The 18,386-nt window shown below is 38.0% G+C and overlaps 1 protein-coding gene across 2 annotated transcripts; it reads left to right on the forward strand.

The window, feature by feature from the left end:
• The first annotated feature begins 498 nt into the window (after positions 1–498).
• Positions 499–13,725, forward strand: LOC104120123 (uncharacterized). Of its 2 annotated transcripts, XR_001974013.2 has the most exons (9): positions 499–903; positions 2,592–2,741; positions 2,888–3,022; positions 3,189–3,254; positions 4,062–4,112; positions 4,210–4,320; positions 12,477–12,561; positions 13,117–13,451; positions 13,589–13,725. XR_001974013.2 is itself a non-coding variant. In XM_009631833.4 (8 exons), exons 1-8 carry the CDS (start codon positions 706–708, stop codon positions 13,311–13,313), a joined length of 993 nt encoding a protein of 330 aa, XP_009630128.1. In that variant the 5' UTR covers positions 499–705; the 3' UTR covers positions 13,314–13,725. The 2 variants fall into 2 exon arrangements, 1 of the variants encoding a protein (XP_009630128.1); XM_009631833.4 differs by having other exon boundaries at positions 13,117–13,725.
• The last annotated feature ends 4,661 nt before the right edge of the window (positions 13,726–18,386 follow it).

Below are 18,386 nucleotides of genomic sequence, written 5' to 3' on the forward strand. Positions count from 1 at the left end.
GTTTCATGTATTCGTTCTTCAAAATGTACATGTAGTAATATCCATAAGGATTTCATATTAACTTTTAATTTGTGAACTACAAATGATTTCTATTAGACTAAACATCATCTCCTCACATAAATAACTTTTTCTTAATGTAATGCAACAAGATATTATTAAAGATGGAATATTAGAAAAAAAATAGGAAAAAATAAAATAAAAAAATGTAAAGAAAAGAGGAATGGCCAAGTTTCATGTTTACTACAGATGGATGCATATTTATTTGTTTTTTTATTTCTTTGGTTTTTTCTATTATTTCACATATTTTCTTCTTTTTCAAATGTTGAGAAACTTTCAAAATAAATTTATAAACTAAAACTCAAATATGCATATATTAAACTTACTTATTATTTTTTTATAACCGCGCGAAACACGGACAAATTCACTATTACAATATAATACAATACCATATAGTATTATATTGTATATTCATACAATACAATCTAATAGTATCAACTTCGAAACTACTATACCGAATAGCAGAGTCACCCACAAACAAAAAAAGAAATCGTTGTTAGGGACGAATCTACTCCTTTTCCAACCGGAAAGAAGAAAAAGTTTCAAAAAGAGTTCGGTTTTGCTAATAACCAATATAGAAGCCGCTCGTTTCTCACTCATAGAAAAATCGAATTTAGAATTTGGGACTGAGAAGAAGAAGAAGGAGCCATGGGAGAAAGGAAAGTATTGAACAAGTATTATCCGCCGGATTTCGATCCGGCGAAGATTCCACGGCGGAGGCAGCTTCCGAATCAGCAGATGAAAGTGCGCATGATGCTTCCTATGAGCATTCGTTGTGCTACTTGCGGCAATTACATCTATAAGGGCACCAAATTCAATTCCCGCAAAGAGGACGTCGTTGGCGAGGTATTTACAATTCTTACCCCTTTGCTGTTATTGCTAACCCTTGCAATTAGGGAATCTAGGATTTGTGTTATATGTATTGCCCAGTTGAGAATTTTGTGATATTGGTGGTGAGCGAGTCTCCCCTTTTTCCTTCCTGAGGCGAGGGTTTACCGCAAACAGCTATTCTGCCCTTTTGGGGTAAGGTTTGCTTACACTCTACCCTCTCCAGTCCCCACTTCTAGAACTACACTGGGTTTGTTGGTGTTGTTGGTGTTGTTGTTGTTGGTGAGCGAGTCTGGTGAACTTTAATTTTTTGTTCTTGTGTTATTTTGGAGATGCTTTTGTTTCATTAAGTTGATTTTTGAAGTGTCATGAGTATCTGATAAACCTATGTATGTAGTGGCAATTGGAATTCTTGCTAGGTTTTAGAATGGCCGACTGTTGGTTAAAAATTGGACAATACTTATATTGCGAATCTCAATTGGATAGTACATATATTGGGTGACTGTTGGTGAAAGATTCGGACTTGGCTTTGAAATGGATAGCTGAATAGCCTGAATTAAATCAAATATGTATAGAGGTTTGGCAAATTGCTGTTAATTAGTACTAGTTTTGTCTGTATAGTTAAACACCAAGGAATTGCTTCTTCGTGCTGCTAATGTTCTTAAATTTGTATTTCGTCAGATAGATAGAAAGCTTAGACATGATGACATCTATGTTTTGGCCAGGAAATCCGCTGACTTGCCATCCTAGATCGCAAGCTATACGTTTCCTACCACACACTTTGATATCTTGGATGAACTTACGACTTAAAACCATAATATTATCCCCTTAGGATACCTTAGTGTTCATACTCGGTGTCACTCTAATTAATACATCATCGGTGAAGGAAATTGACCTACCCTGCACTGTGTTGTTGTCTTCCAGTAGCTTGGTAGCCATTTATATAGCTCTTTCCCTGCCCTTATCCATCATTTGGCTGAGGACCTCCATAGAGAAAATGTATAGGATAGGAGCAGATGATTTGCTGATTTAAATCCGCATTGTAATCTGAATATATTTGGATGCAACACTATAATCAGGAACCAGAACATGAAAATGAAAATAAACAACCAGATCCCACCTTAAACCCATTTTCCCCAGCTGAATATTAAGAAAGGAGAAAAGTGCTTGGCACATGCTTTTTGCAAGGCAAGATTGCACAGAAATTTAGAATTTCTTCCTTCGCTCTTGAAAGTGGCTATTTTATCCCTTTATTTTCATAAAAATCATAGAAATTGATAGTGGCTCAATAACAATTAGAGAAGCATCTAAAATTTGTTTACAAAAAAGCAACAGTAGAAATAAAGCATCTAGTGTCTGTCTTCTTGCAATGAAAACATGTTGTGTATAAGTCTATAAGAGGCATCTTGTTAAGAAATTTATTTTTTAGTTTAAGAGAGAGTAGCTTGACATTAAACATACTAACTAGCCAGTCTGAAGTCCTTACTCAGTATGCCCCTTTGTTTTTAGAAATTTGAGCAGTAAGTTAGGCTGTGATAATTCTTTTTTTTGGAATGGTCAGGCAGTGATAATTCTTTCAAAAGTTACACTGTAGTAGAAATCACTCAATCAGTCTAATATATTCATATGTTTCTGTGTATATATCTCTATATCTATGTATGTATATGTTGTTGATGTGAATTATAATCACGTGTCAAATTATGCAGACCTACTTAGGAATACAAATCTTCAGATTCTACTTCAAGTGCACAAAGTGTTCCGCAGAGATTACATATAAGACAGATCCAAAAAATTCCGATTATACTGTTGAATCAGGTGCAACTAGGAATTTTGAACCTTGGCGTGGCCAAGATGAGGTAAGAATTTTATCAACTTAAAGTCCTATTCACCACCTTCTTCCCCAGTGGAAGGAGTGCGAACCCTATGTTATATAAATTTCCAATTTTTAGGGTAGTAGGTTCCAGTATCTTGTGAATTCATGTTTATGTTTTTTTTTGTTTAGGAAATGGAGAAGGAGAAACAGAAAAGAGATGCTGAAGAAATGGGTGATGCAATGAAGTCATTAGAAAATAGAACCTTGGATTCGAAGAGAGAAATGGATATTATGGCTGCATTAGATGAGATGAAATCCATGAAGGTGAGTCTTGAAGTTATTTCTTCACTTTTTTCGTGACTAAATTATTTTGTGATCAAGATTTACACTTATGTATGTTTTTTTCGAACTATATTGCTGTGTTATATATATATATATATATATATATATTTTCTGTTAGTTTCTTACCTTTGATCTTCCATTTTTCCAGTCAAGACATGCAACTGTGAGCGTAGATGCAATGCTTGAAGCTTTGCAGCGGGCAGATGAGGCAAAGGTATGATTGTGTTTTATATTGTTTTCCCGCTTGAATAGGAGTGAAAATGTGGTCCTTGATGACTAGTGTTCAGCATTATCACAATACTGGTTGATTGATAAATTTAGAGAACTTAAGTTCATTCCTACATAAAGTTGCTAATGTTATGAACTTCTTTTGGCACATACTGTGGCTTTTGCTTGAGATCAGTTGTGACCAAAGCTTTCAAAAGCTATAGTAGTTTATCAGATCAAATTAACATGCTCCACTATTGGGATTCTGGACCTTTATTTTTTGGGATTCTATATTCTCAATTGACGATATAGCTCCTATAATTAAGAATCAAATCACAGGCTAAATTCTTCTATTTACTTCTTGAACACCATCTCGTATTAGATGTTTCCTACCTCAACCTCAAGACACCTGTTCAAACTCTGGGAGAGAGGGGATTACCAAAAATAAAAGAAATGGGTGAAACCACACATTTCAAACTCTATGAGATCATTGGAGATGTTTAACCGATAGTGAAGAATCACAGAGGTTTTTAGCACTGAAAATATCTGTAGAAGGTTGAGTCCAGTAAGTAGTATGAAGAGTCGAAGGAGTTTAAAAGAAAGTATTCACTTAAATGATTGGTTATCCAGGATGATGAAAACAATTATGTGATTAAGATCTACTAACTAATAGGGGAGCCCTAGTAGTGCCACTCTTCACCGGATCGTGATGGTTTATGAAGATCTGTTGAAGAACATTTTTATAATTATTTGATGAGTAGGTGAAACATTTGATGGACTGCCTTGTTTACCATATTAATGCTTGCCCTGACAGGCGAGGAAGCTGGAGGAAAAAGATGAAGCTCTCATAAGATCAGTTTTCCAGGTTGGTATATGATAGTCTGAATACCTGTTATTTGTTCATAGGTATTTCTAAGAGCTTTAATTTCTTAAGAAGTTTTGTTGGTCTTGTGTCAAATCAGGGTTCAAGAGAGATAATCAAAAGAATCCCTGATGAAGAGCTTGAGGAGGACGATGATGATTTACCTTTTTTTGCCCCAGAAAGTTCAGGGTCAGAAAACAACTCTCTTAAGGTACAAGTGCCGGTTTTCCATCTTTTATGTTGCATCAACCTGCTTCTATACAAAATAGACTTTAATAAATGTCGTGTATGATTTATGCTTTGTTCATGGGTTTGAATACCAAGAAAGTACCATACATTAGATCTATAGTTTTATCTATTGATTGTCCTGATGACATGTACAAATTTTCCGCCTGCGTTCATATCATTTTTAAACAATTTCCTACTTTGTTCAGTAGATTAGACATGAACAATTTGCTATGTCCTCTTGAGTTAGTCGTAACTTTGAAGTTGGTGTCTTATTTTCTCTTTGTAGCATCTTGTAGATACAAATAGCATACAAACAATAATCACGTGGTCCACAATCAGAAAAAAATCAGGTGGTCCATGTAGACTTAGCTAAAGATAGGGCACAATGGAGATCTACAATCCTCGGAAGTTGTCTCAAAAGATCTATAAATCCTTGGAATCAGTGTAGACTTAGCTAATGATAAAATAGAAAAGAAGAAAAAGATCCATATAGGTGATATTTACTAGTTAGGAATAGGCTTTAAATTTGTTAGAGAACTATTAATGTAAGTACTATGTTTTATTTATTATTTATTATTATTATTATTATTATTACTACTCCCTCCGTTTCAAAAAGAATGAACATATTTCCTTTGTTGTCAGTTCCAAAAGAAAGGGGTTAGAGTGACCCCTTTCTAAATTTGGGAAGAATGTAACTTTAAACTTCCCATTTCACCCTTAATCAGATGATTTATTGCCACACAAATATTTATAGATTGTTTTGGACTACAAGTCTCAAAAGTCCCTTTTCCCCCTTAAACTCCGTCCCGGTCAGATAGGTTCAAACGAATTGATGGAGTGAGTATTATATATATATATATATATATATATATATATAATTGTATCTAAGGTGAATCTCTATATTTTAGAGAGATTCTAGGGTTTGTTACTTGGTGGCTAAGTCACTTTTTCCCTATAAATATAGGGGTTCTATTCCATTGTAATTCATCCCAAATCAATAAGAATTCTCTCTCCCTACTTTTCTTTACAATATTCTTCTTCTTCTTTTATTGTTTTATAACACGTTATCAACACGAGACTCTAACCAACTGAGTAGAGGGCGGTTGTTTTAATTTGTAGATATACTATTAATTAGTTGTCTAGCGTTTGAGAAATTAAACCCCCGTGAAGAGAAGATATAGGAATTTGCGTGAGAGTCTTGGGTGAATACATTGATATTCCTATTCTAGGAATCTGCTTCGGTCACCAGGCTTTGGGATACGTGCATGGTGCTCAACCTGTATATAATATTGAGCATAATGATTGTCAATTGTTCCATGAACTTCCTTCAGGAATAAATTCTGGATTTAAGATAAGTATTTTGCCTTATTTTTCTCTTTTAAATTCGTGAAATTCTATAATATGATTTTAAATACAAGCAAAGACAAGAAATTTTGCTTATAACTCTAGTAGAGTTTGTAAGAAATTATAATCATCCGAAGTGGTAAAAATTCTATGTCTTACCATGATCAAATTCATGTATGATTGTGGGCACAAGAAGTGAAAACCCGTCCCATTGCAGCTGCTTAGCTTTATCCAACATCCTACTGAGTCCTTCCATTGCTAATATGAATTAGAATGGTGAGAGTGGGTCTCCCTGTCTCAATCCCCTATGTGGAGAGAAAAAACCGATTGGGCTCCTGTTGATTAGAATGGAGTACTTCACAGTGGAGATATTGAACTTGATCCATTTTAACCATCTTTCCCCAAATCCCATTTGCCTGAGAATGGAAATGAGGTAGGTCCAATTCAGTTGATCAAAGGCTTTTTCTATGTCCAGCTTACATAGGATCCCTGCATCCCCTTATTTTAACTGCCAATCAAGGACCTCGTTTGCTATTAGTGAAGCGTCTGTAATCTGCCTTCCTTGTATGAATGCATTCTGTTGATTTGAGACCAATTTTCCCACTACTTTCTTCAACCTTTCAGCTAGGACTTTAGCTATGATCTTGTACACACTGCCAATTAGACTAATTGGTCTGTAGTTCCTTAGCTCAATTGCCCCTTTCTTTTTAGGAATAAGCGCAATGAAGGATGCATTACATGAACTAACCATCCAACAGTGCTGGTGATAGTAACTCATGGCTGCAAGTATGTCATGTTTAATGAACTCCCATGAGTGCTGGTAGAAAGCCATTGTGTACCCGTCGGGTCCTGGTGCTTGTCGGGAGCACTAGAGTTGATTGCTGTAAAAACCTCCTCTTCATTGAAAGATGCCTCCAACCCCTCTTTTTCTTCTTCTGTAATGGTTGCAATTTCTTCAAAATTAGCAGATGGCCTCCAACATTCCCGCTCAGTGTACAAGTTTTCATAAAAATCCAGTGTCTCCTGCTTTATCTGCTCCCTATCTTCTATGATCTCATCCCCGATCATGAGTTTGTCGATGCAATTGCTTCTTTTATGAGAGTTGGCAATCTTCTGGAAGTATTTGGTGTTTCTGTCTTCTTCCTTAAGCCAAAGACACCTTGATTTTTGCCTCCATGAAATTTCTTCTGCTTTGGCTAATTGCTGCAATTCTATTCTTATACTGACCATTTGATTCGCCTCAGATAAAGTCAACTGTCTGTCTTCTGCAGCCTGTTCTAGTGCCATTAGCTCCTCTAGTGCCCTGTTTTTCCTGGTTTCCACCTTTCCAAACCCTTCCCTGTTCCAAGTAGTGATATCCTTCTTTAGGCTTTTTAGCTTTTGCATAAGGATAAAATCAGCTCTACCAGTGAATGTGTAATTCTGCCACCAACTCTTTAGTTTGCCTAGAAATCCTTCTGATTGAAGCCACATATTTTCGAACTTAAAGAAGGAAGGGGTTGCATCCCAGTCACCACTCTCCAAAATAATTGGTCTATGATCTGAAATCACCTTAGGCAAAGCAATCTGTCTCACAACATTAAAAGAGTCATTCCACTCATTGGAGATAAGGAATCTGTCAATTCTCAAGGCTTGCAAACAATTATCTCCTTTAGACCAAGTATATTGAGCCCCATGTAAGGGTAAATCAATAACATCTAGGTCCTAAATAATTTCAGAGAACAACTTCATTGCCTTTGATCTGCTGGTACAGTTCAGCCTTTCACTCTCAAACCTAACAACATTGAAGTCACCTCCCACTACCCAGTGATCTTACCAAAGTCCCCTTATTCCTGCAATCTCACTCCATATTACTTCAATCTCACTCCACATTACTTCTCTCTCTGGATTGTTGTGTGGTCCATATATTTCTGTGAAGCACCATCTGAATACTTCTGTGGTGCTTTCTAATATACAAGAGATGGAATAAGACCCCCGGTGTGCATCTAATTTGACCCACTTTCTTTTGTCCCAAATCACCACAGTCCCTCCCCTGGTACCACTAGCTTTTAACTCCACCCAATCAGCCTATCTATTCCCCCATAATTGTTGAATCATTCTAGTAGAGCAATCTTCTACCTTAGTCTCCTGCAACACAAAATATCCACCCTCCACTTCTGAATGAGAGATTTAATGGTGCTTCTTTTCAAATCCTCATTCAACCCCCGCACATTCCAACTCAAGATTTTTAGCTTCATCCAGAACATGAATGGTGTTGCCTACCCCTCAACCCCTTAACCTGCCGCCCTCTTATGTCATAATTAATCCCACATGCTAATCTTTTCCTTTTCCCCTCCTTTATTCCTCTTCTCCTTCCCTGCCTTTTATTTTGATTCCTGTTGTTGGATTTGGACTTGTCTTTGCTGCTCCATCCTTAGAATTATGTTCAAAAGATCATGCTCGAACCCTGTCGCATTGACCCCAAAGGCCTTGCACGCCTTGACCATAGTGAGTTTGGTCCATTTTGAAGTCTTGATTAGGGATGGAGTATCAATAAGCTGTGCGCTGGAACCTCCCTCATACCATGTCAGTGGGAGGGCTTCACATACTGCCCGAGAAGAAAAGTCTGTGTCTAAGCTAGTTGCTGGGACCATATCTAGTGTCGGCGAATGTATGCAAAGTGGCCTGTGGACTCTCTTCTGGGATCCCTTCATCATCTGCGTCTGAAGGGGAGTTATCTGGACTCTGGTTTACCAAAGTCATGGGGCAAGATTGTGTCGTGTTCTGTTCCTTCGAAGATGAGGGTTCAGTTGCTAGTTCTTTTAATTTTGAAGCATTTGGGTCGGGTTTAAGTCCTGTTACCCTCCACACTGTTTTCTCATTAAAAAGCTTCGACTCCTTTGACTTCCTTGATGTGGTCTTCTTATTAATTGGGCCTTTTTTGTAATATTCTTGATCTGCTCCTCGGCCCGAGTTTTGTGAATGATTTGAAAGCCCTTTACCCTTTTTATCAGAGACCAATATAGCTGGTGGCCCTTTATCTACTGGTTTTCCAGATGAACCAGCATTCAAATTGAAGCTGTCAACCTTTCCTTCTACATGTGAGACTGTTCCTGATGCAAGGTTCCTGCCAACCTGTCCTTCTACATGTGAGACTGTGTCCGATGCAGGGTTCGAGGTGCCCACTTCTGCCATCTTCTCCCTTGCTTCATCGGAAAAGGATTTTCCGGCAGGTCTGATTTTTGTATGAGCATCTTCTAGTAACGAGATTTCAAAGCCCCCGTCCTTCGTAATCAGCTCCAGATTTTTTGGTAATTCTTCTCTTCGATTAACCACACAGATACGTGCCCAAAAAAAGTGAACTCTATGTTTAGTGTCATCGTCAATATCGACGAAGCCATCACACTTGTCTCTGATGAACTTGAAAGTGTCCGCCGTCCATGCGTGGATAGGAATTCCCAAAGCTTTCACCCATCGATGCTCCGATTTTGCAGATTTCATATCTGCTCCGGCCACCGGAGACCACCATTTCAAGGTCAATCTTCTTCCATTCCAGAACCAGTCACCAGTTTTGACTCTGTTTACTTCGAATCTGGAAGGGAACTCAAAAAGGAACTGGTTGTGCTCGATGGGAGTGACCTTGAGACCCGCTGTGATTTGCCATCTGCTTGTGAACCATTTCTGAATTACTTCTACCTTTGGGCTCAAGCTAAATGGGTCATTGAACTGACCTATGAGGCATTTCAATAGGAAGTTTTCATTTCCCAGCTCTTCGTGGAGTGCTCCATGCCCAACATTGGCATTAGTTGTAGTTGGCCAATGTGATATATTAGCAGCTTCCTTATAAGACTTTGATTGATCAGCATAGAGATAAAATCTTGGGTCTACATATGTTCCCAGATAACCTTGTATCATCCCTGCTTTGTCCCCCCATCCTTTATTGTAATTGCCTTCCGGTATAATGATTGCAGATCTGTTAGCCCCTATGATAGCTTCAATTCTAATTAACCGACCATAACTGTTGAAATTTTGGACCACCCGGAAAGTGTATGTTTGCACCTTCCTACCCCATCTTTTGCAGCTGTTGGCAGTCTGGAGAGAATCTTCGATCAAAGCTTTGCACACCCATCGGAGGTTGTTGTCATCTATTTTAATCTTGCTTGAGAATCTTCTGCTACATTCTGTAAAAATATACCATCCCTTAGCTTCCTCTTTGATACTTCTTAATTCAAAAGTTTTGCCACTAGAATTGAAACTGAGCATTCGATCCATTGGAGGCATTATTGGCCATTAATCGCTTTTCATAACCTTTTGCCCATAATTCTTATTTATTTCATAATCTCTAGTCATAATCCATCATAAAGTTAGTAACTTTAATTTTTCGATGAAGTAACATCAAGTAGATGCAAAAAAAAATTACAATAGAGTAAAAAGGTGGCTGCTCAGATACAAAAACTAATCTATAACTAAGGAGCAGAGACCTTCCAAAAGTTGTTCACAGCTAGATACAGGGGCTTTGTTAAGCCAGCTAAATAAATCCACTAAACATTTAGCTTTAAGAGCATGAATTGAAGTTGAGATCCCATCAAAACACCTACGGTTCCGTTCATTCCAAATACACCAAAAAATTGAGGCAGGCATAACCAAGTCTTTTTGATGGGTTTACCAACTTTCCAAGAGCACCAACTTTCATATGCATCTTTGATGGGGCAAGGCATGATCCAGGCTATCCCAAAAATAGATAGGAACATGCTCCAAATATCTGCTGCTACTGGACAATGCAAAAAAGATGTCTTACACTTTCGAAGTTCATTCTGCACATGAAACATCTATTTAAAGTCGGAGATCCTGAGTAAGACGGGCTTCATACAAAGCCAGTCAGCAAAAACAAAATCACTTTGGGAGGTAATTTGGTCTTCCAGATTAGCTTCCATGGCCAATTATCGATCAGTTCTTTGTTGGAGCATAAGTGAGCATATCCGTTCTTGACTGTAAAAGCTCCTTCAGACTATCCCTGACATGTGGATTGACAGTAACCCCTGCTAATTTAGCATATAGCTCCATTAGTTCAGTCAGCTCCCAGTCTTGAAAGTTTCTTATGAAAAGAGGATCCCAAATGTTGTGATTCCAGTTCTGTCCTACATAGGATCCCTGATTGCTTGCCATTTTATATAGGTTGCAAAATTCATCCTTTAGTGCCACGGGTCCCAACCACTTGTCCTTCCAGAACTTTAGCATTAAAGTTAGTAACTTTATTACTAGGAAGTAACAAAAATTACCTTCGAACAGTGCCTCCACAAACCCTAAGTTTTGGGTCTTGAAGATCCTTGATTCTTGGGTGGAAACCTAGATTTTAGGAATTAGAAGGTGTTAAGTGATGTTAGTTTCTTTTTAATAATGTGAATTCATGGTAAAGATCTAACCTTGGGGGCGTAGTGTGGAACCCTAGTTTGATTTCTCCTCAAAAGCTCTTAAAAAGTGATAGAGAAAGAATAATTTTTCTTTCTTCCCGTCGCCCCTTTTTATACTTGGAGCAGGGCTTATGCGTGCCAACACGTAGCTATGCGTGCCAACGCGTAGCGAGACCCCATCCCTTTCTCCCCTTTAGCTTGTTCTCTTGAAATGGTCACACTTACTATGAGTGGCCACGCCTTGGCAGTTATGCCACTCTTTGGTAAAAGGGTCATAACTTTTTGTAGGAATGTCAGAATGATGAACGGTTTGAAGTTCTGGAAACTAAACTCAGAGACCTTTCCTTTTATATATGGCTCATATCTCAATTCATTATAAACTAGGAGATATGACAGTTTGAAGTCGGGACATTTGCGACTATGTTTGCTTTCTTCTCTGAAATATTTCTAATTTGTTTCATACCTCCTCGCCCCTCTCCTAAACATCCGTGCTACCTTCCAAACATAAAATGTAGGAATCATATACCTTCAAAACTTTTGAAACACCCGTATGTCCCACTTAGAGCCTGAACATGGACGTAATGCTTAGCGAAAAATCGGGGGCAACGCTAGAGATAGTTGTTATGCTCTAAGGTGAAGCACCTTGTAGATCTGTTTTTGTCACTTGAGCAATCTTATATATTGTTTATAAAACTGGTAGTGTTCCTAGTTTGTCGTCCATCAATGGTTGAGTAAATAGACTTGGGATTATGTGCGGGGACTCACTTTTAGGCTTCTTGGCTACAAACTGTGTTTTGGGTACACTTATGATATCAGAACCTTTTCTACACTAGAATGGTAAGCTTAGTCCCCTTTGCTCGGCAACTTGAGTGCACAGGAAAGTACCATAATGCTGTTGAATTAGCTCAAATTACCCCCAAATGACAATCTTGGAAGTAGAGTTTTCTTTCAACGCCTTGGCTGTAGCACGAAGCTTGTCGTGGAATCTTTTACATTATGATATTTGAATAGCATAAGATTGATATTATCATTAAATGATCTGTATATTATTTTTTCATTTATTTAAATAGAACATAAAATGTGCGAAGGAACTATAAAATTCTGTTAATTATCTTCCTTTACTACAGAGGCCCAAGAAGTGGCAGCGTCTACCAAATGATCAATCTCTTCTGCATTAGACCTGTCGTATGTTTTACATGCAACTAAATAGAAGTAGAAAATTACCATCTCAAAAAAAATAGAAGCAGAAAATTACAATGTCCATCCGCAAAATTAGAGGACAGTTTTGTTGAGACTTGAGAGCATTTACTGTTATGTTGAAATCTGAAATTTCATCATGCCTGAAGTCTCGATCTTCTTTTTGTTGTTTCTTATTAACATTAAGCTTGTTATTATTTAAATGCAGAGGAGAAAGGTTTCTGAGGAACCTAATGAAAAACCCACAAATTTTTTGACAAAAGCCAGCGTTACTGACGGCTCTATCAACAAAGGTTGGTTTAGTCGACCCATCTGATTCTTGTTCTGAGTGTATCATTGCTTTCTACTCTTCCTATAACCTTTTATGTCTCTATATATTTTTTGGATCAGAATACCCTTCATTTATGACAATCACGTGAGTGAATTTCCATTTGAAGAATAGTCTTTGAAGTGATTTCCATCCGTTGCGCTTGCGTGTAATATTTGCTTCTTGAAATCGGAGGCTGGTGATGATAGTGAATGCATAGTTGCCCACGAAGCAATCTGTTGTCTTTCTCTTTTTTTTTTTTTTTTTTTTTTTGGCATGGCTCGTTCTCTCTTTTATTTCCTTGGGGAGGGTTGAGGAAAGATTGGGGGTGGGGGTGGAGGGCTGTGAGTTAGAGGTTTCAGCCTTGAAATTTCATGGATGAGATGCCATTAACTCTTCAATAATCATAGATTTTGCTGGTTTTACTTTGAAAATAAACTAATAATGGTCCTAGATACTTTTTTTTTGGTCATTTGGTGATTAATACTGAGAAAAATAGCCTTTTAGGGATCTGACCCTGTTTTCATGACTTATGTTGCAGATAAAGCATCATCGAGTGATGGTAAAATCATTTTCAAGTCCTCATCAGTCAAAATATCTGTAGTTAAGAAGCCGCCCTCAGATTCCAACAGCAAGAAGACAGTAGAAGGAAACCAGCAAGAGGCAGAAAAGACTGGTGGGACAAGCAATGGTCTACTATCGCTATGTCAACAATATGAAAGTGATGAAGATGACTGATTCAATGATTCCTATAAGCTGTCAATGTCCATATATCCGCCAAAACTATTAATTGTGGGGTGCTATTTTCATCGGGAACACTCTTTCTCTGTGCACTTGAAGCTTAAGCTTTGGCCCTCGCAAATCGCCAGTTTGTAGGTATAATATAATGACTATCCTCTTCGGTTCACGCACCAAATCTCAAGTTGCTTTCTTCTGAATTATTCTTGTGACAATCTGAGTCTTTTTTTCTGCTCGACAATTTCTTTTTTTCTGAAGGATTTTTTAACTTATAGGTGATATTTTTGCGAAACAGATTTGCTGAGTTTATAGTTATTACAGGAATGGAATCTCCTCTTCTTCCCCCTCATCCAACCACCCACCGTGATACGATTTAAATTGGAAGAGTCAATTTTCATTCTTTGCATTTTGATCCCTTTAGCTTCTCTAATTACACAGTTTCTCCATTACTATTTTAATAGTTTAAGTTAGACCCATTTTGTTAGGGCTTCTTTGTATTCTGCTTTTGTATTCATTTAAATGTATGTATGAAAATTTTATCTATTTTTGCCCTAGTTTCCTTTCTTTTCTTAGCTTAGTTTAGCTGTAGCTAGCTTTTCTTCCTTCGAATTTCAGCTTTCGTAACAGTGGTATCAGAGCATTGATTCTTTGACCTCTGCTGTAATGGAGATTGATAGATTTCGCTCACCATATTGGCTGTTATAATGACCCACGTGCTAGGCATCCATGGAGGAACAATATATCAAATATTCCAGCTACCGCTTCAGGTTCTAGACCTACAAATTTTTAGCAGGATTTCAGTTATTCACCCTATCAAGATCCTAATTCTTCCGGTTATTGTAATACCAGACATGGAGCTTACTATATTGGTTATCAGCAGTTCAAGCCAACAAATCCTCTATACACCTCTAATTTCAGTCAACATCAACCTTGGCAAGCTGGGTGTTTCCGGTCTGTCCCTTATGCCTACCAGCCGTCAGAGTTTGCTACTGTTGTTCCCAATTTTTTGACCGCTGGGGTGGTTCCAGAAGGAGGCATGGCTATGGGATCCCTATCCGGAAACATGGGTGTCCTTCCTAGCACAAGAATGGTTGGAATCAACTACAATTTTGAACATTTCCACTCGACTTTGCCGATTCAACATCAACCTGCTTTTAACACTTTCAATGTTGGGTCTCTTCGTACCGATTGCTCCATTGATCAGAAAATTTCAACTGATGAAAGATTAAGCAGTGCTTTCATTGTTAGTAATTTCACTAATGATGTGATTCCAGAAGCTCCATAGAAGGAGAGATTGGAAGAACTTAAGCCGCAACCAGAAGTTATGGATACTCCACCGTCCTACTGTGAATTTGATTTACAGGGGTTTGCAACAGATTCTCTCCTCTCTCATGAGGTTTGTGCTCCCGAAACTCTGTTTCTCGGTGTCACTATTGCAAACAACGAAGATATTATCCATAAGGAATTGGAGTCGGTAGTTGGTGTATATCGAACAGTGGAAGGGAAGTCCCAAGTGTGGAAAGTTGTAGAAGAAGTAGAGGAATCTGTTGCTAACAACAATCTTGTTGTGAAGTACGAGCACATGGTGTTTGATGAAATGCCAATAAGAGAGGTAGTTAGCCCTTGTGATAAACTTGTTTCCTTCTCTGAAAATCTAGTAGAAACTGGACTGCTGGAGACGACGAGAATGGCAGATGCCAAACCAAATTCAAAGGTTGTTGGTATACCAGATGTCTCGTCGGTGGAAAAAGAGTTTGGAAGAAGTTGGAATCTCTAGTATGGGAGGAGTGTACTGCTCCAGAGACACGGTTGGAGCTAGTGGTGAATCCACACTTTGATTCGCGGTATGAGAGTGTTGACAGTGCTTATAGCTTCAGTGTTAATGTCAAGAATTCTGACCCTTGATCGATGATGATTGGATCGCCACATGCTTAAAACTCTCATGCAACCAATATTGCTAGAATCTAAACTATTCAGATTTAGACCTTCATTAAATGAAAACAAATAAGGCCTTACTATGTATCAGCGTAAGATTTTGAATCTTAGATAACTTGAAGTTAGGCGTTTCTACTTTAGTGACATTTGAGATCCGTTCAAGTCATTATCAAGTGAGATCACAATTTAGACAAGAGTGGGTTGAGCACCCTCCACTTCCAACCAAGAGGTTGTGAGTTCGAGTCACCCCAAGAGCAAGGTGAGGAGTTCTTGGAGGGAGGGAGCCCGGGGTCTATCAAAAACAGCCTCTCTACCCTAAGGTAGGGGTAAGGTTTGCGTACACACTATCCTCTCCAGACCCCACTAGTGAGATTATACTGGGTTGTTGTTGTTGTTGCTAGTGGTATATTGTGGGTTTAGATGAGGAGTCTTATTATATTATATTAGTTTCAGGGTACGCGCTCTGTTTCAATGAGTATTAATATTTTGCAAAACTCACATAAATATTATATAAAAATGTATTTGAGTTATAAATAAAAGTGTAAATTCCTGAAAATGATGAGTATTGATCTTAAAGCTAACTCAATAAAATAAGAAACTGAAAAATAGAGGTTATTATATTCTAACTTAAATTTTTTTAGTTTTATAATTAATGTATCATTTTAAGTTCATAAGTTATTGTGATTCCTCTGCAGTTAACAAATTCAAGTACTCATCACTGAACGTACAGGGGGGGGGGGGAGTTGAATTGTTGACTATTTAATAATTAGTCGACTAACACAAGTATTAGTTGACTGATCACAATGCAGAATGAAAGTAAGCAGTGAAGAAGAGTAAATAACACACAACGATTTATACTGGTTCGATACCGTTGTGGTACTTACATCCAGTTTCCCTTGGGTCACAAGGGTTCCCTTAAGATCGTTGAAATTGTTACAATACAGATGATTTTAACGCGTTCACCACCAACAAACAATATCACACTTTGAGTTCTGAGTAATTGACACAACTCTCTTTTGTGTTCTAGATCTTTCTATCTTTTGAGACACTGATAACTAAAGATTCCAGTGTTTGAACTAAGAAGTAGACAGACTTAGAATACAATGTATGTAATTGCGCACTTGTTGCTTGAATTTTTCAGTAACTTATAGGCAAACATTATTGTGTGTATGTATTTTAATCCAACAAGGTGTCTCTGATTCTTTCAAAGAGCTGAGTATTGTATTCCAGCGGAGTGTCTCTGATTTCTTCATGGAGTGCTCTTGGAGTGCTCTGTTCCATACCGAGAGAGATGGGCTGGAAGTTATTTAAACTATGGAGTGCACTGTTCCATACCGAGATGCTTCATATTTTCCTTGAAGATGCACATGTCAGATGGTCTTTATTTGGTGGATTTTAATTAATCCAAGGAGTGCTTGATGACAAGAAGCACCACTTCCAAGTGTCTCCCACTATAATGTGTTTCCCACTCAACTTGTCTCCCATGTCTTTTGTCCTTTCTTCGTCCCCTTTGTTTGATGTGAATTGCAACTTCCTTTTTTTTTTGATAGCTTGCATCATCGTTGATGGCTTTGATCTGCTTGGAGTGAGCTTAATTCTGGATACAAAATAATTACTAGCGAGCTTCTTGATTAGAATATCCATGATTGGCAATCTGAGTTCCTTTGATTGAGGACGAATAAATTTGCTTCTCTTGATTGACCATTGATGTAGCAACAATATCTTTATTCGAGTCTTGATTGATCATTATTTGCTATTTCGAATCTTGTAGCAATCGCATCTTGCTGAGCATCTCCATTCTTTCCTTTTTGTTAGTCCTGCAAATATAACATAAGATAATATTGTCATCATTGAAACTTAAACTTAAACCTATCAATCTCCCCCTTTTTGATGATGACAACCAAGAAGGAGTAAACAGTAATTTAAGATACTTCCCTTTGAAGATGTTGCTCCCCCTGAGATTATGTTGTTTCCGTCTTCTCCTGAATAACTGTAATTGCAGGTCCTCCTGTTGGTGTTTACTCATATTTTTTCTCCCCCTTTGACATTAATCAAAAAGGAAAGAAAAGCACACAGAATAATATAGGATAAAATATACATACTAATAAAGTGGTTAGAGCGGCAGAAGTAGTGCCTTCAGCAGAGGCTTAGTTAGTACAGACCCAAAATAAGCATAAGCAAAAGAAATTGTTTGGCATAACATCATGGCAAGATGCATTAACTTCTTCCCAGGAAGTATTTGAGGGTGTTGATCACTTTGGTGCAGAAGGAGTCATAGGAATTTTCAACGTCCTTGACGAGTTTGTCCATCTTTTCACTCATAGAATTGAAAGCCCTGGTTGCTTGTCTCCGTGTGGCTCCTATGTCCATCCTGAGTTTGGCCACATCTGCACCTGTCTCCTTGGTGACGTCCTTGATTTTATCTACATGTTCTTTCATCTCAACAAGAAGCAACTTGACTCCATCAAGGTAATGTTGAATTTGTTGAAGCTTCTGAGAGGTAGTCGACTGAGAAGCTGGTTGATCATTTTGGACTTCAACTGGCGCTGGAGTACTTTCAACCTTGGCTCGCCTAACCCATCCATCATTACCCAGGGTGTACCCCATCATTGAAAAAGCTGTGTTATCATAAGTACTGGTGGTGTACTTGGGTGTAAAGGGTGCCAAGTCTACTTTCATGACTTCTAGAATATGAGAGATGAGAAGACCATAGGGCAGACATGCAGCAGAGGAGGATATGTCCTTAATACTCTCAAGCATATAATGATGAATCCACACAAACCAATCAAGACGTTTATTATTAACCAGACAATAGAGGACAAAGACATCTCTAGTGGACAAAGAGCTAAGGGACCCAGATCTGGGAAAGAGAGTAGTGGCAATCATATGGGCCAAGACACGGTGTTCAAACTTAAGATTTTTGGGGCCAATATGAGGGGGGTTATCGGACAGAAATTTTTTTGCTTCATCAAAAGACACTTCAAAATCTTTGGGCCAAAAAATTTGGACAAACACATCATACCTACTAAACTTGGCGGAAAAGATCTTTTCAAATTAGTACGAGTCCAAAACGATTCTAGTCCCTAAGACCATAGATTCCAAATCATCTTTATCATTCACGAAAAGATTTGCATAAAA

Source organism: Nicotiana tomentosiformis, chromosome 10 (assembly GCF_000390325.3).
Source record: "Nicotiana tomentosiformis chromosome 10, ASM39032v3, whole genome shotgun sequence".
NCBI classification, from domain to species: domain Eukaryota; kingdom Viridiplantae; phylum Streptophyta; class Magnoliopsida; order Solanales; family Solanaceae; genus Nicotiana; species Nicotiana tomentosiformis.